This window comes from Heterodontus francisci, chromosome 18 (genome assembly GCF_036365525.1).
Source record: "Heterodontus francisci isolate sHetFra1 chromosome 18, sHetFra1.hap1, whole genome shotgun sequence".
Classification (NCBI taxonomy): domain Eukaryota; kingdom Metazoa; phylum Chordata; class Chondrichthyes; order Heterodontiformes; family Heterodontidae; genus Heterodontus; species Heterodontus francisci.
In genome coordinates this window covers 23,819,140-23,846,340 of record NC_090388.1, presented here as the reverse complement: position 1 = coordinate 23,846,340, position 27,201 = coordinate 23,819,140, and the positions used below count along the sequence as shown (strand labels likewise).

The 27,201-nt window shown below is 41.2% G+C and overlaps 1 protein-coding gene across 2 annotated transcripts in view; it reads left to right on the top strand.

Moving 5' to 3' along the window:
* Positions 1 to 8,967, top strand: part of LOC137379504 (zinc finger C3H1 domain-containing protein) — a 77,645-nt gene extending 68,678 nt beyond the window's left edge. For both annotated transcript variants that reach the window (XM_068050424.1, XM_068050425.1), the window contains 8 exons: positions 5,237 to 5,347; positions 5,596 to 5,700; positions 5,832 to 5,997; positions 6,303 to 6,403; positions 6,570 to 6,671; positions 7,190 to 7,232; positions 7,699 to 7,761; positions 7,972 to 8,967. In XM_068050424.1, the coding sequence (XP_067906525.1) occupies positions 5,237 to 5,347; positions 5,596 to 5,700; positions 5,832 to 5,997; positions 6,303 to 6,403; positions 6,570 to 6,671; positions 7,190 to 7,232; positions 7,699 to 7,761; positions 7,972 to 8,103 (823 nt within the window). In that variant the 3' untranslated portion in view covers positions 8,104 to 8,967. The remainder of the gene's footprint in view (positions 1 to 5,236; positions 5,348 to 5,595; positions 5,701 to 5,831; positions 5,998 to 6,302; positions 6,404 to 6,569; positions 6,672 to 7,189; positions 7,233 to 7,698; positions 7,762 to 7,971) is intronic.
* Positions 8,968 to 27,201: the final 18,234 nt, after the last annotated feature.

Sequence of the window (27,201 nt, the reverse complement as noted above, 5' to 3'; positions counted from 1 at the left end):
CTGTGCAATGCGTCCTTGGGGATCCTGCCATCTTCCATGTGGCTCACATGGCCAAGCCATCTCAAGCGCTGCTGGCTCAGTAGGGTGTATATGCTGGGGATGTTGGCCGCCTCGAGGACTTCTGCATTGGAGATACGGTCCTGCCACCTGATGCCAAGGATTCTCCGGAGGCAGCGAAGATGGAATGAGTTGAGACGTTGCTCTTGGCTGACATATGTTGTCCAGGCCTTGCTGCCGTAGAGCAAGGTACTGAGGACACAAGCCTGATACACTCGGACTTTTGTGTTCCCTGTCAGTGCGCCATTTTCCACATCCTGTTGGCCAGTCTGGACATAGCAGCGGACGCCTTTCCCATGCGCTTGTTGATCTCTGCATCGAGAGACAGGTTACTGGTGATAGTTGAGCCTAGGTAGGTGAACTCTTGAACCACTTCCAGAGCGTGGTCGCCGATATTGATGGATGGAGCATTTCTGACGTTCAGTCCCATGATCATTTTCTTGAGGCTGACGGTTAGGCCAAATTCGCTGCAGGCAGCCGCAATCCCGTCAGTGAGTCTCTGCAGACACCCTCTACCTTGCTTTCATAGAACTAAAATAGAACCACAGAAAAGTGACAGCGCAGAAAGAGGCCATTCAGCCCATTGTGTCTGCGCCAGCTAAAGAAACTAGCCACCCAATTTAATCCCACCTTCCAACACCTAGTCCATAGCCTTGCAGGTTACAGCACTTCAGGTGTAGGTCCTGGTACCTTTTTAAGTGAGTTGAGGGTTTCTACCTCCACCACTGTTCCTGGCAGTGAATTCCAGACACCCAACCACCCTCTGGGTTAAAACAATTTTTCTCATGTCCCCTCTAATCCTTCTACCAATCATCTTAAATCTGTGCCCCCTGGTAATTGACATCTCAATGTGCCTCACTTCCTCTACCCTTCTCGATATCCTCCCTTTTATTGTGTATTCCTTTGTTTTGTTGCTCTCCCCAAATGCATCACATCACACTTCTCTGGATTGAATTCCATTTGCCAATTTTCCTCCCACTCAAACAAACCATTGATATCATTCTGGAGTCGACAGCTATCCTCTTCACTGTCAACTACACGGCCAATTTTTGTGTCATCTGCACATTTCCCAATCATGCCGCCCACATTTAAGTCCAAATCAATATATACCACAAACAGCAAGGGACCCAACACTCAGCCCTGTGGAACACCACTGGAAACTGTCTTCCATTCGCAAAATCATCTGTCGACCATTACCCTTTGTTTCCTGTCACTGAGCCAATTTTGGATCCAACTCGCCACATTTCCTTGTATCGCATGAACTTTTACTTTTCTGACCTTGTCAAATGCTTTACTAAAATCCATGTAGACAGCATCCACTGCATTACCCTCATCAATCCTCCTTGTTACTGCCTCAAAAAATTCAACTAAGTTAATAAGATACGACCTTCCTTTAACAAATCCATGTTGACTATCCCTGATTAATCTGCGCCTTTCTAAGGGACAGTTTATCGTATTTCTCAGAATTGATTCTAATAATTTGTTCAGAGGTCAGACTGACTGGCCTATAATAATTTGTTCTATCCCTCGCACCCTTTTTAAACAATGGTGCAATGTTTTCAGACCTCCAATCCTCTGGTATTCCTCTCGTGAGGATTTGAAGATGATCCTTCAAGCATCTGCTGTTTTCTCCCGGCTTCCTTTAACAGCCTGGGATACAATCCATCTGGCTGTGGTGATTTAGGCACTTTCAAGGATGTCAGACCCTCTAGTACGTGCTCTTTCATTATGCTTATCGTATCTAATATTTCACACTCCTCTTTAACTACAATGTCTGCATCATGCCTCTCCTTTATGAAAAGAGAGACAAAGTACTCATTAAGAACCCTGCTCACATCTTCTGCATCCACGCATAAGTTACCTTGTACATCTCTGGGCCCTACCCTTTCCTTAGTTATCCTCTTGCTTTAATGTACTGATAAAATATCTTTGGGCGTTCCTTGATTTTACCTGCCAATAGTTTTTCATGTCCTCTCTTTGTTTGCCTAATTTCCTTTTTTACTTCACCCCTGCACTTCCAATACACCTCTAGGGTATTGAAAGTATTAAATTTTTTGTGACTCATAAGCTTTCTTTTTCTGCTTTATCTTACCCTGTATGCTTCTAGATTTGGCAGTACCACCCTTTTTCTTTGTGGGGACATGTCTACACTGTGCTGTAAAATCTCGCTTTTGAATGCCTCCCACTGGTTTGCTACTGATTTTCCTTCAATTACCTGTATCCAGTCCACTTTTGCCAGATCACCCCTCAGCTTTGTAAAATTTGCCTTCCCCAAATTTAGAACTTTTCCTTCCCTTCTATCCTTGTTCTTTTCCATAGTAATGCTAAAACTAACTGTATTATGGTCATCTCTTCAAAATGGTCACCCACTGCTACTTCATCCACTTGCCCAGCTTCCATTTCCTAAGACTAAATCTAGAATTGCGCCCCCTCTCGTTGGGCTTATGTGCTGGCTAAAAAAGTTCTCTTGAATGTTGTTCGAGTTTTGTGCCCTTCACGCTGTTTGTATCCCAGTTGATAGGGTAGTTGAAATCCCCAACTATTATTGTCCTATTGTTTTTGCACTCAGAAATTTGCCTACATAGTTGTTCTATTTCCCTCTCGCTATTTGGGGGTCTATAGTACACTCCTAGTAGAGTGGCTGCCCCTTTTTTATTTCTGAGCTCCACCCATATGGCCTCATTTGATGATTCATTTAGCATATCATCCCTCACAGCTGTAATTGATTCTTTAAACAATAATGCTACAACCCCTCCTTTTTTATCCCCCTTTCTCTCTACCTGAAAACTCTATATCCAGGGATATCCAGGCTGCCATTTTTCCCCCTCTTTCAGCCAGATTTCTGTGATAGCAGTGATACCATGCTGCCATCTGTCTATCTGTGCCCTTAGCTCATCAGCTTTATTTGCTAAACTCCTTGTATTTAAATACATACCTTTTAACACTGCCAAATTCCGGTGCTGCACTTTGCTTCTTCTGCCTTTCAGAGTCACTCGCTAATTTTCTACCTCCCATTCCCTGCCCTGAATTTGTCCTATCTGAAACTGCCCTCAGGTTCCCATCCCCTTCCCAATCTAATTTAAACCATCCCCAACAGCACTAGCAAACCTTCCTGCAAGGATATTCACCCCAGTCCTGTTCAGGTGTAGACCATCTGGCTTGTAGAGGTCCCTTCTTCCTAATAACTGGTCCCAATGGCCCAGAAATCTGAAGCCCTCACTCCTGCACCATCTCTCCAGCCACGCATTCATCTAGTGGATTCTCCTATTTCTATACTCACTATCACAGGCGTGGGGAGTAATCCTGACATTACTCCAGTTGACGTCCTGCTTGTTAATATCATTCCTAAATCCCTAAACTCAGCCTGCAGGACCTCATCTGTTTTTCTACATATTCTTGATGTCCTTGTGCACCATGACCTCTGGCTGTGCACCCTTGCCTCCAGAATGCTCTGTAGTCACTCTGTGATATCCATGACCCTTACACCAGGGAAGCAACATACCATCCTGGAATCACGTCTGCAAAGACCGAAACACCTGTCTGTTCCCCTAACTATAGAATCCCCTACCACTATTGCTGTCCTGTCTTTTCTCCTCCCTGCAAAGCTGAGCCACCCATGGTGCTCTGTTCATGACTCTCACTGCACTCTCCAGAGGAACTGCCTCTCCCATCGGTACTCAGAACTGAACACCAGTTAGAAAGTGGGATGCCATTGTCCAGGACATAGGCAGGGGACCTGGAGTCCCCGCATGGCACATGACTTGCATTTGACAGGTGTGAGCAGCCCTGCCATGCCTTGAACTAAAATCCTTCAGTAACATACTTTGGCAGTTTGCATTGGCGTTCCCATAGCTGCTTCTAGTTACTCAGAATAGTTCATAATCAGTCAGATGTGAAAGGGTAATTGTCGGCTGAGGAGTGCTTGATTTTGGATCTTTTGGAATTCAGTGCTCTTTGACCCATTTGGATTGCATATTGATAGGTGTTTATGAAACAGGATCATTTGTGCCTGAATTCTGAGAATGCCAACCTTTCCGTGCAGATTAGTCATAGATGTTCCTTTGACATCTAGAAAAGCTTACTCTAGGTTAATTATTTAATTAATTCCTGGATGTGGGCATCACTGACTATGTCAGCATTTATTGCCCATCCCTATTGCTTATCTTTAATCTGTCCAGATTTGTGTCGCAACTCATTGAAGAATCTTTGTCCTTTAAATGTAGTTCAAGCTCTGTTCTTTGCTGCTCATCAGTTATGTGATCCTGATGCACCTTCGAATTCTGTTTTTGTATCTAACTCCTTTGTAGACTTTAAGACGTAGATTTTCAAACTTGGATGGGGGGGGGTCCCAGAGGTCATCACATTTCTGTCTCAGTTTTTTGTATATGCCAACTTGTGTGAACATTATTTCTCTTCAGATTATTTCTGTTCCGTTGTGTAACTGGCAATGTCAGAAGTCAGGACAGGGTGTCCCCAGTGAATGGGTCAATATTGCAGGCAGCCCAATCCACTGAGAATGTATGTAGGGAGTCCATTGGTAATTTTTCATCCAACATTTCATATCTTTTTTTTTAAAAAGAAAACTAATAAATTTTAGTAAAAATTTGGAATATTTTCACAACTTTTTTGAAAAATGGGCATTATATTTTTGTGCTGCACAAAATGATAAATAAGCGCTTAAATATATGGTTAGAAAATCAACTATGTACATCTAAAGTTAAACTTGTTAAACAGTCTGAGAAATGCTTACAGAATGTCGAGTTACCTCGACACTCTGGGGAGGTAGTTGTTAAGTGATGTTCTAGCTGCAGCATTTCAAATATCCTTGCTCCTTGAAAAATCTGTTCAGAAGCAAAAATGATTTTTTCCAGATAAGTTTGTGTCTGCCTTGGTGTAGCACCTGGAGATCTTGGTGTGATTCAAATCCTCTTTCTTAGTTTTGAACCTGTAGTTTATCGTGAATTTTATTGCTCCAGAGTTTCAGCCACAGATCACTTGTGAAACTCAAAACTAAGTAAAAATTGTTGACGGGAAGACTTTCTGGGTTCAGATGGCAATTTGGAAGCTACTTTGATAGGTTTTTCACTTTGCTGCTATTTTACCCTAGTTACTTGCACTTGTATAGTTGGATGAGAATTTTAAAATGTGCAATGTTTGAAGGGTTTGTTTCGTTCTTCAGTCAGCTCCTGAATTATCCAATGCCTTATGACTTCAGAGTGCCTTCATGCAAGGAACTGTTGAATGGGGAACTGCTGAACACACAGATCCCCTACCTATGGCTAATCTTCTGGTAAGAAATCCTGCTGGTGGGCTTGTTCTTAAGCAGGATACTAAACTTTAATAAATCTGTATCATCCAAATAGTATTTGTCGTCTAGAAGCTTCAAACCATTAAAGTTAATAAATGTACATGTGTATTTGAACTTCAGTGAGAGGAATTCAGTGTCATTATCTGTTAAATGAGCAGTCCTATCTACTTGCATTAATGCCACCCTTAAATATTTCCTTAATTCTTATTTTGCCTTCATAAATATAACAGCTTGTGGCAGTCCATTAATGCAAGCACAGGAGACGCTGTGGACACATTTGAAGCAGCACTGGGTACAGTTATGCAGAATGATGTTGTGCAGCAAATCTGGATGGAGTAAGTAGAACATGCATAGCAAAAAATACCATCATTCTAATCAGATGAATATTAACTATTTCTGGAACTAATGTCTTTATTAACAGCTGTTGTGTTCAACGTAGTAACGAAGATGGGTGTTTTCTCTGCAGTTATCTTGTTTTTACCAGTAGCCAGCTTGTTGGAAGCAAGAACAAGATCAGAGACTTTAAACTGTTTACGGACCTTGTGCACAGGTGTTTGGTCACTGTCCCCACACGAATGCCTATACCATTCAGCTCTGCCAACTATTGGAGCAATTACGAGTTTCATAATCAGGTAATAGATTTTGACTTTGATTCTGGTTTTCAGAAACCAAATTTGCATAGAAAAGCAGTGTGTAGCCTGGCAGTCATAACAAAAGCTCTATTTTGTTAGATATCACTTATTGAATACTGGGTGAAATTTAATGTGAAGTTTTGCATAATTTTCATTTGACATTACAGGTAGGATTTCCCAATGGTTAATATATTTATCCTAATGATTATTTGACTGGTTAAAGGTTTTAAGTACCTTTTGAATGGCAATTTCTTTCGAAACATCTATTTAGCATTAAGATTAACTGAACATATATTTATTTTTAGGTGGTTTCCTTTTATCTGAGCTGCCTCCCTCAATCCCAGCACTGCAAAGCCTTGGAGAGATTTCCTTCCATTGTGCCAACAAATGTTGGACTGGCATTAAGGTAAATCTACAAAAAATTTGGATACCTCAGTTTTTCCTCAGATAAAAATGTTGCTCTCTTCCTTGAGCTGAGAGAGAGTATGCTATTTCATGCATTGATATACAGTTTGATGAGGATTGCTAAGTGATAATGTTTCAACCTGCATGTTTTTTTTTTATTACTGCAGGATACTGGAGCAGGAGTGGAAGGAGGGTAATATCCAGCACCTCAAGTTACAATTGAATATGTTTACACATTCTCTGCCAATCTGTTTGCCAATTTGGAAAATGTAATAGTGTGCTTTTATTCTTGTTGTTTTATTCATAATTCATAAAAGTTGATTAACTGCTGCTGAAATCTATTTTGAATCATATTAGCTTAGTTTTTCTGGATTTGAATTGCGATAGTTATTCAAAAAGTTTGTTGGTGATAAACTTGGCATCTATTTGCTGTACGATTTTACGCAATTGTCAATCAAAAAGTCTAAAGTTTGGCTTTGGGTCACCCAAGTTTCAGTTGAAAACTTTAAGCCAAATTTTATTAAAGGTGAGGGTTATTAGCCGGGCAATGGAACAATTGTTCATTTTGTACCCAGTGTGAGTGAATATTCCTAGGTCAGGTGTAGCATGGCCAAAGTGTAAAGCTCCCTCAATGCTGCTACAGCAGTAGACCTTAAAGTAAACTTTAGAAGAATAGTCTGCTTTTGATGTGTGTGTTATGTTGTGGTGCTTTCTAACCTTTTATCTATGTAGCAGCCGTAAGGTTTAAAATATTACTAAACCTGTTCTTTGTTTCTCTTTGCATCAGAGCCATAGCTGTTGAAAGCATGCTAAAGGACCACCAAAATGAGGTAAGTTCATGAGCTTCACACTTTTTGTGCTCTTATGCAGGAATATATTGTAATGCTGTACACTGGAGGAAATTTGTGAAAAAAATCATTTAATGTTTAGTTGTGTTGAACTTGATATCATACTGTAGTAATTATGCCTTTGCTTAACAGACTACATTCCAGCCAATCCCATCTGCCTACTTGTTCAAAAAATTAGAGTTTTGATTTTCAAAGCTGTTCGGCAAGGTTTTGGTCAAGCGGTAGTGGTGCTGCCCATAGCTTTTTGCCCCTGGATGCACTACTGTGTACATTTACTTTTTCTTGTTTTAAATGTTAGCTTTGCACCCTGGTCCACTGAAAATGAATTGTCTCCATGAATCTCCTCTAAATCAATAATTGCAGCTGTTCTAGCAGTTCTGTATTCTTGATTCCCATGAATTTGTGGTCCTCATATAAGTGCTCCCACTCGTTATTTGCTATTTTTCAGGTTCGGCAGCTTTACCAACGAGCTCTTCAGAAGTTACCCCTTTGTGCAACGCTCTGGAAAGATGTAAAGTTTCCCACTTATGTTTTTTTATTTAATTTTCTATATTTTAGATTTTATACAGCAATGAATTTAGGTGTTTGAGAATCAGTATTTTGATCTAGTTTGCGAGAGTGATAATACAGATCATTGTTATAAAAGCAACCATTTCCAGTGACAAGGTAATAATTAATTGGTGGCTAGGTCTTACTTAAGTGCTTCCCCTATCTCTTTCAGCAACTCTTGTTTGAAGCTTCAGAAGGAGGTAAAACTGATAATCTCAGAAAACTAGTTACCAGGTGCCAGGAGATTGGCGTCAGCTTAGATGAGCTCTTAAATTTAAGCCCTTCCCAGAACAGAGGGCAGTGATTACAGAGCGTAAAATCTTTCCTCAACCCCCTACGTTAAGAAGTGGCTCTTCAAGACTTGGCTGGTCTGTAGCTGATGTCTGCAAATGCAGACAATAATCAGTGGAGATGCTCATGCCCCCCCCACTGGCTTTCTTCACTACGTGGTCAAAAATCTTGGAGTTTACGAACCAGTGACCCAAAACAAGATCAATGAACTCCTACTTGGCCTCTGGGCCCTGTCAGATTCTCGTAACATCACGTCCGTAAGTATGGTACCTCAGAATGATGAATCCTTTTTTTTTAAATGTTGTGTTGTCTTTAGTCTTTACGCAAACTTATGCATGTAAAATTGGCTAAATTTAGTGCAGTTCTATGCACGTGAATAGGGCAGTTTCAATTTTTTGTTTTCCTTTTTTTTCCCCTCCCTTGTTAAACTTCTGTTGAGATTTTTTATTGCAGGTTCAAAAGCAGCAGGTTTCAAAGAAAAAGTGTTATTGCCATGGTAGAGAGTCCAAAGTGACTGCTTGCCAGGTGAAGATTCCAGGAGGGGTTGCATAATACCCTTTCTTATGTTCAGTATGGTGCACTTGCTGCTGCAGGGACTCTTGTTTTATGTATTAACATACTTGAAGACAAAATCTACTGCAGTGGAAAAGTTGGAACACTAAAATTTATGCATGCCAGTGCATCAGTTCTTGAGGCTGGTCAAAATTTATGTGCAATCTTGTTTTGTGAAAATTTATTTATTTTATGGTTTAAACTAAACTTGAAGAGTGACAAGTATTTGACAAATAAACTTTTGTACTAAATAATTACTTTGTAAGTATTCTTATACAATGTGTTTATATTTGATTATTTTCAATACATGCTTTATCAAAGAAAATGAGTGTCTTTATTTTGATACCTCCACATTACGTAGCCAGAAGTCTGTTAGTGGCAGTTGTACGCATTGCTGAAATTGATCTAAATAGCGGTGTAGAAAATATGCTTTGATACACAGCTTATCTGCATAGAAAATGCATTTGATCAATTTTATTGCAAATTGATGAAAATGTTAGCCTTTAAGAAAGCTTTGCACATCTTTAAGGCACATCTAAAGCACTTCCACAGCCAATGAGTTATTAAATATAAACACAGCAGCCAATTTGCACTCAGCAAAGTCCTACCAACAATGATGAGATAAGTTAATAGTTAATCTGGTTTGGTGTTAATTGAAGCATAAGTGTGAGCCAGGACATTGGGGCAATTCTCTGCTCTTTGAAAACAAAAAAGACTTGAATTTAATCACATCTTTTACCATCTCAGGACGCCCCAAAGTGCTTCACAGTCAATGAAGTACTTTTGAAATTACGCACAGCAATGTGATATTGACTAGATAATCTGTTTGTGATGTTGAGGAATAAATACTGGCCAGGATACCAGCGGGAACTCACATGCTTTTCAAAATAGTACCTGAGGTGGCAGACAGGATCTCATTTCATGTCTTTTCTGAAAAAAGATATCTGACACTGTAGCGCACTCTCGGTACTGAAGCGTCAGGCTAAATTTTGTGCTGTTCTGGAATGGGACTTGAAACCACAGCCTTCTGACTCTAGGCCTGAGTGCTACCACTGAACCAGAGCTGACTAGATTAGTGCAATGGGATCTTTTACGTACATCTGATGGGCTTGTAGTTTAATGTCTCATCCAAAAATAGTACTTCCAATGATGGGCACACCCTCAGTATTAGTGTCATCCTAGATTATGTACTCAAGTGCTTTGGACCAATGACCTTCTGACTCAGTAAGAGTGCTACCACCGAGCCAAGCTAACATTTGACACATAGTTCTTCTGTAGATATGTAATTGGCTTGGCAGTTGGCGATTCAGGTTGAAGAATAATACATCCAACTGAGGTTTTAAATTCTGGTAAGTTGCAAAGTTGTAAAACCATTACTGCTTTATCAATCTTTGGAACTCATTATTTCTGTTAAATCACACTAAGCTTCAAAACATTACTGTTTTATTTCTAAAATAGGACTTTAAATCTTCGGGTGGTTGCATCAGTTTAAATATTCTGATGCATAGCCAAAAGGGTGGACGAGTTCTAAAATTCAGGAAAACAAGCTATACTTAGATTATATTTGATATTTAACATCTGATAACGTTTAAGTTTTATTATAATGCATAGTCTTTCTGAAGTTCCACTTAAGTACATTACAACAATGTAGCTGGGTTGCATTTGTATTTAGCTGTACAGTACATTTCCAGCTGTGGCATCAGTGCAAAGATTTCCTTAGGATTATTGTGGAAATTCACACCAGTTTTTGTGCCTGTGCCTTGTATAACTTGATACTATATTTTTGCTTCATGAATGCCTACATTTTACTCAATTCCTCTTGAATTGCTAATAAAACTATATTTATGGTGCTCACTAAATTACTACCACTCTTTAACCTTACATCTTTAATCTATGGTTGCAGTGAAACTTTGGGTATAGAAACATAAAAAATAGGAGCAGGAGTAGGCCATTTGGCCCTTCGAGCCTGCTCCGCCATTCATTATGATCATGGCTGATCATCCAACTCAGTAACCTGTTCCCGCTTTCACCCCATACCCTTTGATCCCTTTAGACCCAAGAACTATATCTAACTCTTGAAAACATGCAATGTTTTGGCCTCAACTGTTTTCTGTGATAGCGAATTCCACAGGCTCACCACTCTCTGGGTGAAGAAATTTCTCCTCATCTCAGTCCTGAAAGGTTTACCCCGTGTCCTTAGACTATGACCCCTGCTTCTGGACTCCCCACCATCGGGAACATCCTTGCTGCATCTACCCTGTCAAGTCCTGTTAGAATTTTATAGGTTTCTATGAGGTCCCCCCTCATAGAATCATAGTCATAGAATCATTGCAGCACAGAAGGTGGTCATTTGGCCCATTGCTTCCATGCTGGCTCTCTGTAGAGCAATCTAGTCAGTTCCAATTCCTGTGCTCTATCTCTATACCCTTGCAAGTTTATTTCCTTCTAGTGCCCATCCAATTTCCTTAAAATGCATCAAATAGTTGATCAGAGAGTTCTAGGTCATTAACGTAGTATAAAGGTCTGAAAGGGTCAAGCTTGAGAGAGTGTAAAGAATACCTTCTCCCATGATGTGAGAGACTTTGAAGTTAGATGCAGTGTGGCTTTGGTTGATTGACATACTTGTGACGATGTATATAGTTCTAATATAAAGACTAATTAAGATGGCAGCATACCACACCAACATTACAATATGGTCATCAGCAGTGGGATTGAGATGAACGGGGTTTCTTACTAGGCTGCATCCTGAAGAAGTTAAAGAAGCTGACCAGAAAAAAAGAGCAAAAAGCTGCAGGACTTGAAGCTGCAGAGTTCCAGGCATTGTCAGGGAACTTTAAAAACTGACCATTTATTCAATCTTTAATTCTAAAAGGTATACTATTTTAACTATTTCTAAATTCTACTTAATTAAGCCTATTATACCTATATTCCATCACAGAAAGATCTTGGTTCAGGATATCTCTAGCAACTGTACAGTTCCTTGACCAGAGGTCTATGAAAGAGGCACCAGGAAAAAAAAAAGTACACCAGGTGTGGGGGGGGTGCGAAAAACACCATTAAACCTGGCCAGTGATGTGGTGCCAAAAGAGCAGAATGCTTACAATATAAGAGAATAGGGCGTTTCAGTAAAATGTGCCAAACAAAAATATCTACTCCCACAGCTGCAAAAGAAAAACCATTCAAGCATAGAGTGGTTGCCAAAGTTAAAGCAACCTTCAGGAGAGCAACCACTGCACTTTCTTGGTGAGATAAGTGACCCAAATCAGGCATTTTGGTCTCCAAATATATATGTCAATGGACATATCACTAATTTTAAACTCAACACCGGAGCCGTGGCTGTCAACACATCTGCAATTAACAGAAACACAGTTTCATGTCCCAGGAGGGGTTGAACTTAAAGTAAAGGAGAAGCTACAGCAACACTCCAGTACAAGGGAAAGCAAATATTAAAAACATTGTATGTTCTAACGGACCAGGAATTCTCTCTCAAGTAGAAGAGCTTGTATTGACCTTCATTTTATAAAGAAAGTAGAAGTTAAGTGACAAAAGTCCGAGAGTCACTTCTAAGAGGAATTCCCAAAGTTGTTTACCGGTCTAGGCAGCCTGAAGACCAAATATAATATATTGCAGAAAGATGCTAAACCAGTATGCCTTTTCATGCCTAGTAAGATTCCACACCCACAAATGAAGCAAGTCAAACATCAATTAGAAGACATGACCAGAATGGGGGTCATTTCTCCTGTTACTGAACCTAGAGTGGTATACAGCAATGGTTCCAGTTCCTAAACCTAATGGTGATCTTTGCATTTGTTGACTTAACTCAATAAAGCTGTGGCACGAGAAGTTCATCTGATGTCCTCAGTGGATGAAGGCTTGGTGAAGTTATCCAAAAGTTCAGTGTTCATGAAGCTTGACACGAATAGTGGCTTTTGGCAAGTTCCGCTAGATAAGAAGTCAAGGTTATTGACAACCTTCATTACTCCTTTTGGAAGACTTTGTTTTAACTGTCTACCATTTGGTATCACGCCAGCACTGGAAATATTCCAGAGAACTTCTCTTTGGCCTCCTTATCTCGAGAGACAACGGGTAAGCGCCTGGAGGTGGTGTGTGGAGCAGCGCCTGGAGTGGCTATAAAGGCCAATTCTAGAGTGACAGGCTCTTCCACAGGTGCTGCAGAAAAATTTGTTTGTCGGGGCTGTTACACAGACTCTCCCCTTGCACTTTTGTCTTGTCTTTTTTTCCTGCCAACTGCTAAGTCTCTTCGACTCGTCACACTTTAGCCCTGCCTTTATGGCTGTCCACCAGCTCTGGCGAACGCTGGCAACTGACTCCCACGACTTGTGATCAATGTCACAGGATTTCATGTCGCGTTTGCAGACGTCTTTAAAGCGGAGACATGGACGGCCGGTGGGTCTGATACCAGTGGTGAGCTCACTGTACAATGTATCTTTGGGGATCCTGCCATCTTCCATGCGGCTCACATGGCCAAGACATCTCCAGCGCCGCTGACCCAGTAGTGTGTATAAGCTGGGGATGTTGGCCGCCTCGAGGACTTCTGTGTTGGAGATACGGTCCTGCCACCTGATGCCAAGTATTCTCCGGAGGCAGCGAAGATGGAATGAATTGAGACGTCGCTCTTGGCTGACATACGTTGTCCAGGCCTCGCTGCCATAGAGCAAGGTACTGAGGACACAGGCTTGATACACTCGGACTGTTGTGTTCCATGTCAGTGCGCCATTTTTCCACACTCTCTGTTGGCCAGTCTGGACATAGCAGTGGAAACCTTTCCCACGCGCTTGTTGATTTCTGCATCTAGAGACAGGTTACTGGTGATAGTTGAGCCAAGGTAGGTGAACTCTTGAACCACTTCCTGAGCATGGTCACCAATATTGATGGATGAAGCATTTCTGACATCCTGCCCCATGATGTTCGTTTTCTTGAGGCTGATGGTTAGGCCAAATTCATTGCAGGCAGCCGCAAACCTGTCGATGAGACTCTGCAGGCACTCTTCAGTGTGAGATGTTAAAGCAGCATCGTCAGCAAAGAGGAGTTCCCTGATGAGGACTTTCCGTACTTTGGACTTCGCTCTTAGACGGGCAAGGTCCAGAGAACTATGGAAGGTATAATATGCCATATGGATGACATCTTAGTTCATGGAGAGTTCATTGGAGAACATGACCGAAAGCGGTTTTTAAATCATCTTCAGGATGAAGGCCTAACACTCAATGAGAAGTGAGTCTTTAAAAAACATCCATTCGTTTTTTAGGACACATTGTCAACAGTGTTATGACCGAGGTGCAGGAGTGCACTGTCTTTTCTAGTTCCGCTTCTCCACCGGCCACAACATATATTTTAAATGTTTACCCAGATACCAATACCGTCAATCATATGCTCTACTTTTTATCTCAGAATAAAATATACCAACCAGGTTTCTTTTATAATAAACTGATAATTTTGTTTATTTAACAAGACTTATCTAGTAACGAAACAAAGCATTGACACATATTGAAATATGAAAGTTCCCTTTTAAAATCCCACACATACAAACTCACTCACACTGAAAAAAATACAGAAATTCTCTCTGCAGAGATCTGTTACAAGAAAAAGACAAAAAAAAAGTTGGCCAAATACTTGCTAATTCGTGAAGAAAAGGGAAGATACGGAAGGATGTCAGTTGTCCCTTTTGGTCTGATGTCTTGGTATATGGCGACGGATCACTGGGATCTTTTCAGAAGCAGTTCATTCTGGAGATGTTGAGAAATAGTCAAGTAGGCTTTTCAGGAGAAATGCGGCAGCAGGGGTTTCCGCTATCACACTCTGGTTTCGCACGTTTTTTTCAAAGACAGGAGGAAAGAAGAGCTGACACACTGGACCTCTCAGGGTCTCTTGGAGAGGTGTGGGGGAAAATGAGCTGGGGGTATAATCCTTGGCAGATTCATCTTCAACTGCTTTTCCAAAACTGTCCACACCCCAACTGGACCAAAACAACATCTCAGCGAAACCAAACAGCAAGTCAGAACCTCCTGACCCTCAGAAATCTTGACGTCACTTCTGTGTAAACATCTTCCCCAGGTCACCAAGGTTTCAGTTGTTTATTGAGCTTAAAGCACATGATTTCCAGCAAAGGTTGTTTTCAAACAACATCTCAAGTGTCCTTCCAGTGAACTTTGTTTTAAAAAAAAAAATACCCATGGAATCTTCAGTTTTAAAACACAAGTCCTCAAAAAAATTAACAAAAAAATGGAAGCACTTTCATAACAGCAGTAGCAGCATAATGGCAGACCTGCAAAAGACATTGGCCATTAGCAAATTTCCACTTCCTACTTCGATTCTTGATCCTCAACGGTATCTTGGCATGGACAATCAATCGCCAAAATTCCTTCCTAATTTAACAAGTTACTAAGCCTTGCAATAACTGTTAAGAAAAGCTCAAGCATAGTGCTGAGATGCATGTCGTCAACAACAAGCATTTCAAAGTTTCAAGGAAATTCTGATTTCAACAGATGTTTTAGCTCATAATTCTTCACTTCCAACAAGAATTGCACCTGATGCCTCATCTGCGGGGATAGAGGCCATCCTTTTTAAAGAACAGCCAGATGGAAGTCGAAGATTTGTTTGTGTCATGAGCATTGTCTGACACTGAGATGAGCTCTGGTGTGATAGAGAAAGAAACTCTGACAGTTACCTGATAGTGAGAAGTTTTCAAACTATTATAGGCTTAAAGGTTGTCAGAGACAGAACACAAAACTCTAGTTTCCTTATTGGAAAAAAAATCACGCGAAGATGCCTCCGTAGATCCAGAGATTCTGGTTGAGAATCATAAGGTTCACATATGATACGATGTATGTACAGGGAACAAATTAGCAAGCAACAAATGAGAGCAGATGCATTGTCTAGAGCAATGGTTGACCATTCTACTCAACAGGCTATCAACTTAGTTAACTAAATTGAGTCAAAGTCGCAGGTTACTGTATCACAATGGCTGGCAAATTCAAATAGACTCCAACAAATTCATCAGTCGCAGATGCAAGATGAAGAATGCATTTATGTCCAATCTTGTGAGCAAGGCTGGCCACAACAGAGTCTTACTAGTAAGAGGATGAAGATCTTCTTCGAACCCAGAAGACACTACCATTTTGGATGATTTACTAGTATATGACAAGAGATTGGTGATTCCAGAGTCATTCCAATTAGAGATCTTGGAGAAAATATACCAGGGTCATATGGGCATAACTAAATGTAGAGCATAGGCTCAGGCATCCATGTGGTGGCCAAGAATATCAAAGGATATTGAAGATATGATTTCAAATTGTCATATGTGTGCAATCCACAAAGAGGATCAGAGAGAATCTCTTATTTCGACCTAATTCCCAACCAGACCGCAGGAACATTTGGCAATGGATCCATTCATCTTTGATGGAAAATCCTATCTAATTAGAGTCATAGAGTCATACAGCATAGAAACAGGCCCTTTGGCCCACTGTGTTCATGCCGACCATAATGCCTATCTATACTAATCCCACCTGTCTGCATTAATTCCATATCCCTCTATGCCTTGCTCATTCAAGTACCTGTCCAGATGCCTCTTAAATGTTGCTGCTGTTCCTGCCTCCACCACCTCCTTTGGCAGCTCATTCCCGATACCCACTATTCTTTGTGTGAAGAATTTACCCCTTTGATCCCCTTTAAACCTCCTCCCTCTCACCTTAAATCTATGTCCTCTAGTTTTAGTCACCCCTGCCATGGGGAACAGACTCTGGCTATCTGCCCTATCTATGCGTCTCATAATTTTATATATCTCTATCATGTCCCCTCTCAGCCCCTTCACTCCAGGGAAAACAGACCCAGCCTATCCAATCTCTCTTTATAACTCAAGCCCTCCAAACCAGGCAACATCCTTGTGAATCCTTTCTGCATCCTCTAGCATAATCACATCTTTCCTGTAGTGCGGCGACCAGAACTGCACACAATACTCCAAATGCGGCCTAACCAACGTTATGTACAATTGTAACATGACGTCCCAACTCTTGTACTCAATGCCTCGGCCGATCAAGGCAAGCATGCCATACGCCGCCTTCACCACCCTGTCTACCTGTGTTGCCACTTTCAGGGAACTATGTACTTGCACCCCAATTGTAGTAGACTCCTTTTCAAGACAGATTGAGGTTAAAACATGTGCACAACAGCAACAACTGAAACAGCCATTCGAGTATTTCAAGAAATCTTTGCAACACACTGTATACTTGATCCAATGGTGTCTGATAATGGACCACAAATTGCAAATTACTACTTCAAAAGCTTTGTGGAAAACAATGGATTTGTGCATATAACAAGTTCCCTTCGGTATGCACAATCTAATGAAGAAGCTGAATGAGCAGTCAGAACTATTAAGGCACTATTAAGGTTGAAGAAGAATCGAGAATTCAAATCAGCACTTCTGAGCTGTAGAACTACTCCATTGTTATGTGTATAAACACCATCCAAGATGTTAATAGGAAGAAAACTTAGGGCACAACTTCAAATTTTACCTAAGAAATTACTTCCAGGGATACAAATCCAGGATTATCAGAGTTCAAGATAGAGAAAAGTCTTATCAGAAGAAATAAACCCATAATTGTAACAGGAAATACCGTACCAAGAACCTACCGAACTTTGTCGGAAGGGTAAAAGGTATGAGTATGAGACCAAAACAGAGGAGGAGCAATTCTCCAAAGAGGAGAATCAACAGCGATCTTATGTACTACGAACTTCAGAAGGTACTATATAAAGAAATAGAAGGAATCTTATTCCTTTACATCAAAGTAATCAATCGGTCATACATTTCGGCAAAACATATTGAACCGGAACTACAAACCTCAATGAAGGCCGTCCAAATCAAGAGACCAGACTTCAGAGAAAGACTACCAATCTGCCACATCTGACGGCAAGCAAGATCAGGGAGAGTTGTGAAACCTCCTGACAGATTGTATCTATGAAGTCCAAGACTTCGGGGAATTGGCGGTAGTGTGTAAATAAAAAGTAAATGTATGTAAATATATTGGGATAAAGACTTTGGGGAGGGATCGTGGGGGAGATCTTGTATAAGGATCTGAAAGTGTTAATCTTGAGAGAGTGTCTTGCAAAGCATTAAGGTAGATAAGTCCCCAGGGCCTGATGGGACCTACCCTAGAATACTGAGTGAGGCAAGGGAAGAAATTGCTGGGGCCTTGACAGAAATCTTTGCATCCTCATTGGCTACAGGTGAGGTCCCAGAGGACTGGAGAATAGCCAATGTTGTTCCTTTGTTTAAGAAGGGTGGCAAGGATAATCCAGGAAATTATAGGCCGGTGAGCTTTACGTCAGTGGTAGGGAAATTATTAGAGAGGATTCTTCGGGACAGGATTTACTCCCATTTGGAAACAAACGAACTTATTAGAGAGAGACAGCATGGTTTTGTGAAGGGGAGGTCGCGTCTTACTAATTTGATTGAGTTTTTTGAGGAAGTGACGAAGATGATTGATGAGGGAAGGACAGTGGATGTCGTCTATATGGACTTTAGTAAAGCCTTTGACAAGGTCCCGCATGGCAGACTGGTACAAAAGGTGAAGTCACACGGGATCAGAGGTGAGCTGGCAAGATGGATACAGAACTGGCTCTGTCACAGAAGACAGAGGGTAACAGTGGATGGGTGTTTTTCTGAATGGAGGGATGTGACTAGTTGTGTTCTGCAGGGATCAGTGCTGGGACCTTTGCTGTTTGTAGTATATATAAATGATTTGGAGGAAAATGTAGCTGGTCTGATTAGTAAGTTTGTGGACGACACAAAGGTTGGTGGAGTTGCGGATAATGATGAAGATTGTCAGAGGATACAGCAGGATATAGATCGGTTGGAGACTTGGGAGGAGAATAGGCAGATGGAGTTTAATCCGGACAAATGTGAGGTAATGCATTTTGGAAGGTCTAATGCAGGTGGGAGGTATACAGTAAATGGCAGAACCCTTAGGAGTATTGACAGGCAGAGAGATCTGGGCGTACAGGTCCACAGGTCACAAAGTGGCAACGCAGGTGGATAAGGTAGTCAAGAAGGCATACAGCATGCTTGCCTTCATCAGTCGGGGCATAGAGTATAAAAATTGGCAAGTCATGTTGCAGCTGTACAGAACCTTAGTTAGGCCACACTTAGAATATTGCGTGCAATTCTGGTCGCCACACTACCAGAAGGACGTGGAGGCTTTGGCGAGGGTACAGAGGAGGTTTACCAGGATGTTGCCTGGTCTGGAGGGCATTAGCTATGAGGAGAGGTTGGAAAAACTCGGATTGTTTTCACTCGAACGACGGAGGTGGAGGGGCGACGTGATAGAGGTTTACAAAGTTATGAGCGGCATGGACAGAGTGAATAGTCAGAAGCTTTTTCCCAGGGTGGAAGAGTCAGTTACTTGGGGACATAGGTTTAAGGTGCGAGGGGCAAAGTTTAGAGGGGATGTGCGAGGCAAGTTTTTTACACAGAGGGTGGTGAGTGCCTGGAACTTGCTGCCAGGGGAGGTGGTGGAAGCAGATACGATAACGACGTTTAAGAGACATCTTGACAAATATATGAATAGGAAGGGAATAGAGGGATATGGGCCCTGGAAGTGCAGAAGGTGTTAGTTTAGGCAGGCATCAAGGCTTGGAGGCCCGAATGGCCTGTTCCTGTGCTGTACTGTTCTTTGTTCTTTGTTAATACCTCCTACTATGATGCAAGAGATCATGTGTAAGAGACTCGAAGATAGATGCAGCATGGTTTTGGCAGAGTCACACAGACTCATGTGAAGATGAATATAGAATCACAGAATCACAGAATAATACAGTGCAGAAGAGGCCCTTCAGCCCATCGAGTCTGCACCGGTGCATTAAAACACCTGACCTGTCTACCTAATCCCATTTGCCAGCACTTGGCCCATAGCCTTGAATGTTATGACGTGCCAAGTGCTCATCCAGGTACTTTTTAAAGGAAGTGAGGCAACCTGCCTCTACCACCCTCCCAGGCAGGGCATTCCAGACCGTCACCACCCTCTGGGTAAAAAAGTTCTTCCTCAAATCCCCCTTAAACCTCTAGTTCTAATATAATAAATACCAGCATTCTAACTATCTGAAACTGAAGTATCCCTATCAGCTAGACTAATTAAGGTGGCAGCATACCAAACCAACATACAACAATTATCACTCACTGCGTAAAACAAAATGTCTATCCTCACAATCACCACCCCAACACTACATCCCCCATCCCCACCCCCACATTTCTTGCCCAAAACCTTAAATCAGTATCCTTTAGTTCTTTTACGATCATCTAATGGAAACAGCTTTTCTTTGTCTACCTCATTTAAACCAGTCATAATATTGTACACCTCGATCAAATCTTCCCTCAATATAATATCCTTTACTCCAACAACCCCAGCTTCTCCATTCTAACCTTGTAGCAAAATCCCTCATCCCTGTAACTGTTCTGGTAAATCTCGTCTTCTCCCTCACATCCTTCCTAAAGTGTGTTAACCAGAACTGGACACAATACTCTTCTTGTGGCCTAACCACAGCTTTATAAAGGTTCAGCGTAACTTAACTGCTTTTGTATTCAATACCTCTACGAAGCCCAAGATCCCATACGCTTTGCTAACTACTCTCAATATGTTCTGCTGCCTTCAAAGATCTATGCACATGACCACTGGTCCCTCTGTCCCTGTACACTATTTAGAACAGTTCCATTAAGTCTATATTGCCTCTGTTTATTGAAATTGGAAGACATTTAGAAAAATGAGTGATTAACTTCTACTTAGAGCTGTTTATTTTCAGATGGGTGGAAATGCTTCTTTAGGTCCTGTTGCACCTCGTCTTTCTTTGGGCAGAGTTGACTGGTCTATTAAAAATCTTTGTGGTGCTTCAGCGAGTGAAAAAAATATCTAAAAATGGCATGTGATTTTTGTGTATCTTCTTTGTACAGCCTAGTTGAAATTGGAAATTTGCATTATGATTAATGCGAGTATCTCAGCCTCATAATTTTGCGCCTGTCAAGATTGAATCCACATGTTTTATACATGCTGCTAATCCTTAATTGCAATAATGTTGAAATTTCCTAAATAGTACCCAAATTTGCAAAGAATTTATATTTATCTCCTATTACTGCAGCAGTTAAACCACTCTATGTAATGTGACATTCTTTTAGTCTTTTTAAAAATGCTTGATTCCTTATTATCATTGGAATTATTTTTGGCGGGTTGTTGATCAGCCATTATTTAAAAATAAGGTAGCTGCTTAGTTAACAGCAAGAGAGTGCAAATCCAGTCATGAATCTTGGTATGTTTATAGCTGATTCAAGAGCTTTGGTCTAGAAATAGGTGAGCTTCCCATACTACTTGTCATGATCTTGTCGAATAGCAGAGCTGGATCGAGGGGCCGAATGGCAAACTCCTGCTCCTAATTCTTGTGCTCTTGAAAATGGAATGTTGGTGAGTATTGCAAGGGGAATGCTAGGGAAGCACAGGACCTTAGCCCACATCTGGAGTACTGTGTACAGTTTTGGTCTTCTTAAGGAAGAAAATAATCACATCCAAAGCAGTTCAGAGAAGGTTCACTCGACTGATTCTTGGGATGAAGTGGTCATCTTATGAGGAAAGGTTGAACAGGTTGGGCCTGTACTCATCGAAGTTTAGAAGAATGAGAGGTGATATTGAAACATATAAGATCCTGAGGGGACTTGACAGGGTGGATGGTGAGAGAATGTTTCCCTTTGTGAGGGAGTCTAGAACTGGTGGACACCGTTTACATATTAGGGGTCTCCCATTTAAGGTTGAGATGAGAAGTTTTTTTTCTCTGGGGGTCGTTAATCTGTGAAATTCTCTTCCCCAGAGAGCAGTGGAGGCTGGGTCATTGAATGTATTCAAAGCTGAGTTAGACAGATTTTTGATCAACAATGGAGTCAAGCGTTATGGGGGGCAGACAGGAACGTGGGGTTCAGACCACAATCAGATCAGTCATGATCTTATCGAATGGCGGAGCAGGCTCGGGGCTGAATGGCCTACTCCTACTCCTAATTCTTGTGTATTGGCTGTAGTGTAACTTAACCTATAGTAATGGGAGAGATTTGACACTTGAAATTATATTACTGTGTACTCAATGCTGCATTCCACACTTCTGATGATTGTAAGAAGCAACTGTTCAGATTTAGTCAATATAATGTGTGTTCCATATGAACTAAATGCTGGCCAACGATAGATTGCTGAGGTGTGTACTGCTACCAGTTTAAATAGGTCAGATTTTGCAGTCAACGGCAAATGAACATTACGCTTAGAGCTGCCCACAGCCCTTCTGTGGCTTTTAAGCAGCAACTTAGATTATACTGGAGATCCTTTGCAACTCAGCACCCTCTAAGGGGATCTGTGCATGTGTGTACAGGGTAAGCAACAGCATACCTTCTGAACCATTCAGATTGAAGAATCCTCAATGAAACATCAAGTCTAAACCAGGAAGTATAAACTAGAATATTTAATTCACTGTAAAATAGTGTACAGGAAGTGAAATAGAGAGGGAAAGGAAAATGAGACTGAGAAAAAGGAGTCAAAAAATGTTAAAAATTTTCAATTTAAAAAAACATCTGCAATAAATCATGATGGAATGAAACTCCACACTTGTAAATAATTTTACAGGACCAGAGAGGTTCTTTCGAAGTAATTAACACGTCACGCTGTTTAAAGTTCATGTGCACCTGAATGGACCAGCCCTAACATTTTCTGATCTGCTTTCTGAGCATCTAATGGGTAAGTACTGTAACTTCATGCCATTTATATATTTTAAAGCTGAGGCTATTGGTGAGTTATTCCATCATAGAGAGTACTGATAGCCTCACTGTTGTTGATGGTGTAAAATCTAGGCCAATGTATTTCGATGTAATTCAAAAACTACCCATTGATCTGGAATTGCATTCTCAAGCATCAATTACTAAAGTTAAACTGTATATTGGTTAGCATTTTTAACACAAGTTTATTCCTGCATAATGTGCAGTTTATAGTCATATAATTGAGAAAATAAAGACATTTGTGCTGTTGTGCCACACATCCATGAGTCAACCAAATAAAAGTATTTCAGGTGCACAAAGGGGAGAGTAGATCAAGCTTTTTTTTTTACTCCTGACTGCTATTCAGCAGCTTCTGTTGGAAGTGCATGTGTCACCAGGGTTATAATCATCCATAATCAGGCCATAATCATCCTTTGGCCTCAAACTCTTGCCCTATCCACCCAATGATAGTTAAATAGCCTGTCTCCTTATTAAGCAGTCTCTCAGGATCAAGGATGACTTGCTTTCACTCCGGTTCGATGGGTTCTAAGATGGCTGTTTAGTCCAAAGCATGATCTGCAGACTCTGCCACACGAGGGGCAGGTGGCGCTTGAAGGGTCAGGTAGATGAGTAGTTTGGAGGTTTGTGCGCTGCCTCCGATGCCTCGACTTTGCCTCCCCATGCTCCCAATGAAATCTTGTGAAGTGTACGATGCCGTCCCGAATTGAGGACGGTCACGAGCATGAGTTGACAGGGACGTTTGATCTCTTCAGGGATTTTTTGAAGATATCACTAAATAAATAGCCTGTATGCTGTTGAGGTCTACATATGAATTTTAGCTATTTGGGCAAAGTACTAAAAGGCAGATGCCAATTGTATAATTATACTCCAATGAGGAGTCAACACCTTCAAGCAAAATAATTAGTGGAGAAATATGGCACAAAGTTAACACTGTCTTATCTCGATTAAAATTGATCCAGCTGAATAATCCATTTTGATTCACGTGCATCCTTAAAACTTTTTAGCTTTTGAGCATACAGAATCAAACTTAATACTAAGATAAGAGCGCAAAGTGTGTTAAATGAGAAATCACAACAATCTTTACTGTAAGAAATGAATTTGGGAACTCTGAGACAATAAAGGGTGTCACGTAACACAAACCTATTCACTGATCACTCAAACTGTAGTAATGCTATGGAACTTGGAAGAGATACATGATGCTACAAAATGTACTTTTGTAAGGTTGAGGTTAACAAATTTTTGAGGCAAAGTAGATTTTTTTTGTCCATTTACTTACCTTATATATAATAATTTCAATGTCGTAAAATTTCCAGATCCTGAAGACTACATCATAAACCATGGCCAACTAAATGACACATCTGTGAATTAAATCATCTATCAATGTATTAAATTTCAAATGTGCTTAAAATCACAAAGCTGCTGTAAACAAGCCTGACTGAAGAATTGTTAGTTTCAGAATTTTGCAGTTGCTTCGCCTAAGTACTAGGAAGCCATCAACAAATCAATACTGCAAATGCTGAAAATCTGAAATACAAACAAAATCATTCAACAGGTCAGACCACATCTGTGGAGACGGAAAGGTAGAACTAATGTATCTAGTCGATGACCGTTGGCAAAAATGGTTTTGATTAGAAAAGTTGCACTGAATCAGCTCTGGTGCTCTGACTGAGAATGGTTTGCATGTAAAATAAGGAAGATACCAGCCGCTCAAGTGCCTTTTCCAGAAAGATACCAGCAGCAAAATAGCTATTTGGATTTGGGCTGCATGCCACCCTGAAAAGTGCTTGCACCTAGTAGTAACGACAGTTATGCTAATTAAACTCAAATCCACTTGGGATCTCATAACCCATCCCAATTGCATTTTTAATTTTGAGGACTGGGAAGCCCACATTTGGCTGCTGAACTTAGCATACAATGTTTCTTTCTGTCCTGGCTGGCATTGGCTTCTTGTTCCCCAGATGAATTAAATTTTACAAACCTCAACTTCATCTTGAAATTCTTCTGTGGGTTACTCAGATTACTCATAAATTCCTGAAAATTTTTGGACCAAAAATTGGAATCCTGATCCGACTGGATCTCAATCGATAATCCATATCGAGTGAAGAACTGGGTTAACTTTACCACTACCTTCGTAGAAATTGTCCTCAAGGGAATGGCCTTTGGGAACCTCGTAGCCATATCCATAATAGTGAGTATATGTTGGTGTCCCGTCTTAGTTTTCAGTAAAGATCCCACACAGTCTACCAATACCCTCGTAAATGGTTCACCAAAAACTGGTGTGGGATTTAGAGGTGCCAGTTTTATTGCAGGTTGCTGATTTCCCACAATCAGGCACATATGACACATTTTACAAAACTGTACCACGTCCTTGTGATGACCTCGCCAGTAAAAATGTCAACTTATGTGTGCTTGGGTCTTCTGGGTCCCTATATGTCCCGCCATAGGAATTTCATAGGCTATCCTTAATATTTTCTGATGATACTTGGGCGGTACCACTATCTGGTGAACCACTGTCCACTCGTCACCAACTGGTCTGTGAGGAGGTCTCCATTTCCTTATCAGAGTCCCATTTTTAATAGAGTAGCATTCCAGAACTCCCTCTGCCTCAGCTTTGGTTTGAGCCGATTGTGCCATTTAACTCTGGATTGGCTTGCTGAGGCTCGATCAGAGAAGACTTACTGAACATTTCCTTTGGATTATCCAAATCCCCAAAGAAAGTTTCAGATAGCCAAATATCTGTCTGTAGTGCCAATTTGGCCTTCGACAGTGGAACTTGTTTGGCCATTGCTCGGTTCACTACACATGAAGGAAAAATTCCTGGAACCTTTTCCTGCAACTGCTCTGTCTCCTTGACTTCACTTGGTCTTTCTGTGATGACTGGAGAAGCTACTACCTTCACTCCGGCCAAATCATTCCCCAGCAGTAGGTTAACTCCGTCTACAGGCAAACTATGGACAACTCCTCCGGTTACCGTTCAAGACATTGTCACATTCCAGGTGCACCGGATACAAAGATATGGGTATATACTCCCTGCCAATACCATGAACTAAAACCTTGGAATTCAGTGCGCTCTCTGGTGGAAAAATCATGCAAAAGAGTTTGGGTGGCTCCTGTATCCCTCAGTATAACTATAGGTTTACCTGCCTCACTTGGGGAATAAGGACTTACTTTTCCTTTTGAAAGAATTCCCTGTAGCTCACAGGTATCTTGTTCATGCCCCCACACTCACAGTGGTTTTTTTTACTGGACCTTACAGCTGCAGTCAGAGCTACAGCTTGATCTGTTGTACTCTCGGTCAGAGCCCCTTTCTCTGCATTGGCCTTGTGTACCCCAATAGGTCCCATGGGTTTACCCTGTAACTTCCAGAAATCCGCACGAAGGTGTCCCATCTTGTGGCAATGGAAACACTGAGGCCTGCAGACCTCATTCCCACCATCAACACTTTCCTTTCTGGCCTGAGGAGGAGATCCCAGTATGTTTGCAGCTATCCCTTCTCATCCCTGGCTACTTACGTTCCTTTCACCCTCCTACCTTCTCTCCTTCTTGGGTTTGTGGGGGTGACAGAAAAAGGGACAAGCTCATAATCATCAGCCATCTCAGCTGTCTGGCTGTTGAAACCTTCGGGTTTTAAATTCCTCCAGGAGAACTATTTTCCTAAAAGTCTCATACGTGGCCTCTAACTTTAGTGTCTGCAGCCAACAATCAAAGTTAATTTGCTTTACCCTCTCAAATTCTATGTAAGTCTGCCCAGTCTGTTTGCGGAGGTTCCGAAATTTCTGCCTGTAAGCCTCAGAGACCATTTCTTAAGCAATGAGAATAGCCTTTTTTGCCATCTCATAATCCGCAGAAGTCTCCTCAGAAAGCATGGCATAAACTTAATGAGCTCTGCCCATCAACCTGCTTTGCATGAGCAGTGTCCAGATTTATTTTGGCCACCTCATCTTTAGCTATCTTTTCAAAAGAAATGAAAAATGCCTCTATGTCCCTTTCCTCAAACTTTGGGAGAGCTTGCACAAATTTAAACAGCTCTCCACTGGGTCCTAGGTTGGAGTCAAATTCCTAATCATCAGAATTTTCCTTGGAGTCAAGGCCACCCTTTTTTAGTTCCAGCCTTTTAAGCATTCCCTTTCTCTCCTTTTCCCTTTTTTTCTCTTTCCCCACTTGCCCTTTCTCTCTCCTGCCACTCTGCTTGCTTTCTTTGAAATGCCCTTTCTTTTTCCTCTTCCTCTCTTTGAAATGTTCTCTCTCTTTCCTTTTCTTCTCTTGCCTTTTCCCTCGCCTGAAATTCTAGCTCTAACATCTTCCTGTCCAACAGAATCTGTGCTAGTGTTACTATTCATCCCTCTGGCTCTTTCACTTCAATCTTCAGCTTTCTGGCCACTAGTTTCTGAATTTCAGGTTTAGCTTTTGGTCTAATATCTAACTTCAAATGCAACCCGTCAGCGGACAATGCGTTTAAAGAATCATCATTTATCCTGGACTGTTTCACAAATGAACTTGCATCAAAAGTAGCCATTCCGGTAGTATAAGCTTTACTGTAAAGCACAAGAAACCTGGCGTTTTCCTTTCCCCTTTTCAATTATTATTACCCCACTTACAATTGCACTTCATCAGCTTTGGGTTATCCCGGACAAGCCCCCATTTATATGTTATGACTGAGGTTCCACTATTCCACTGGTCAAAACGTATGTTTAAATGTTTTACCCAGTTACTGATCTGGCCAATTATCTACTTTATATTAGTTTCAGAATTTAA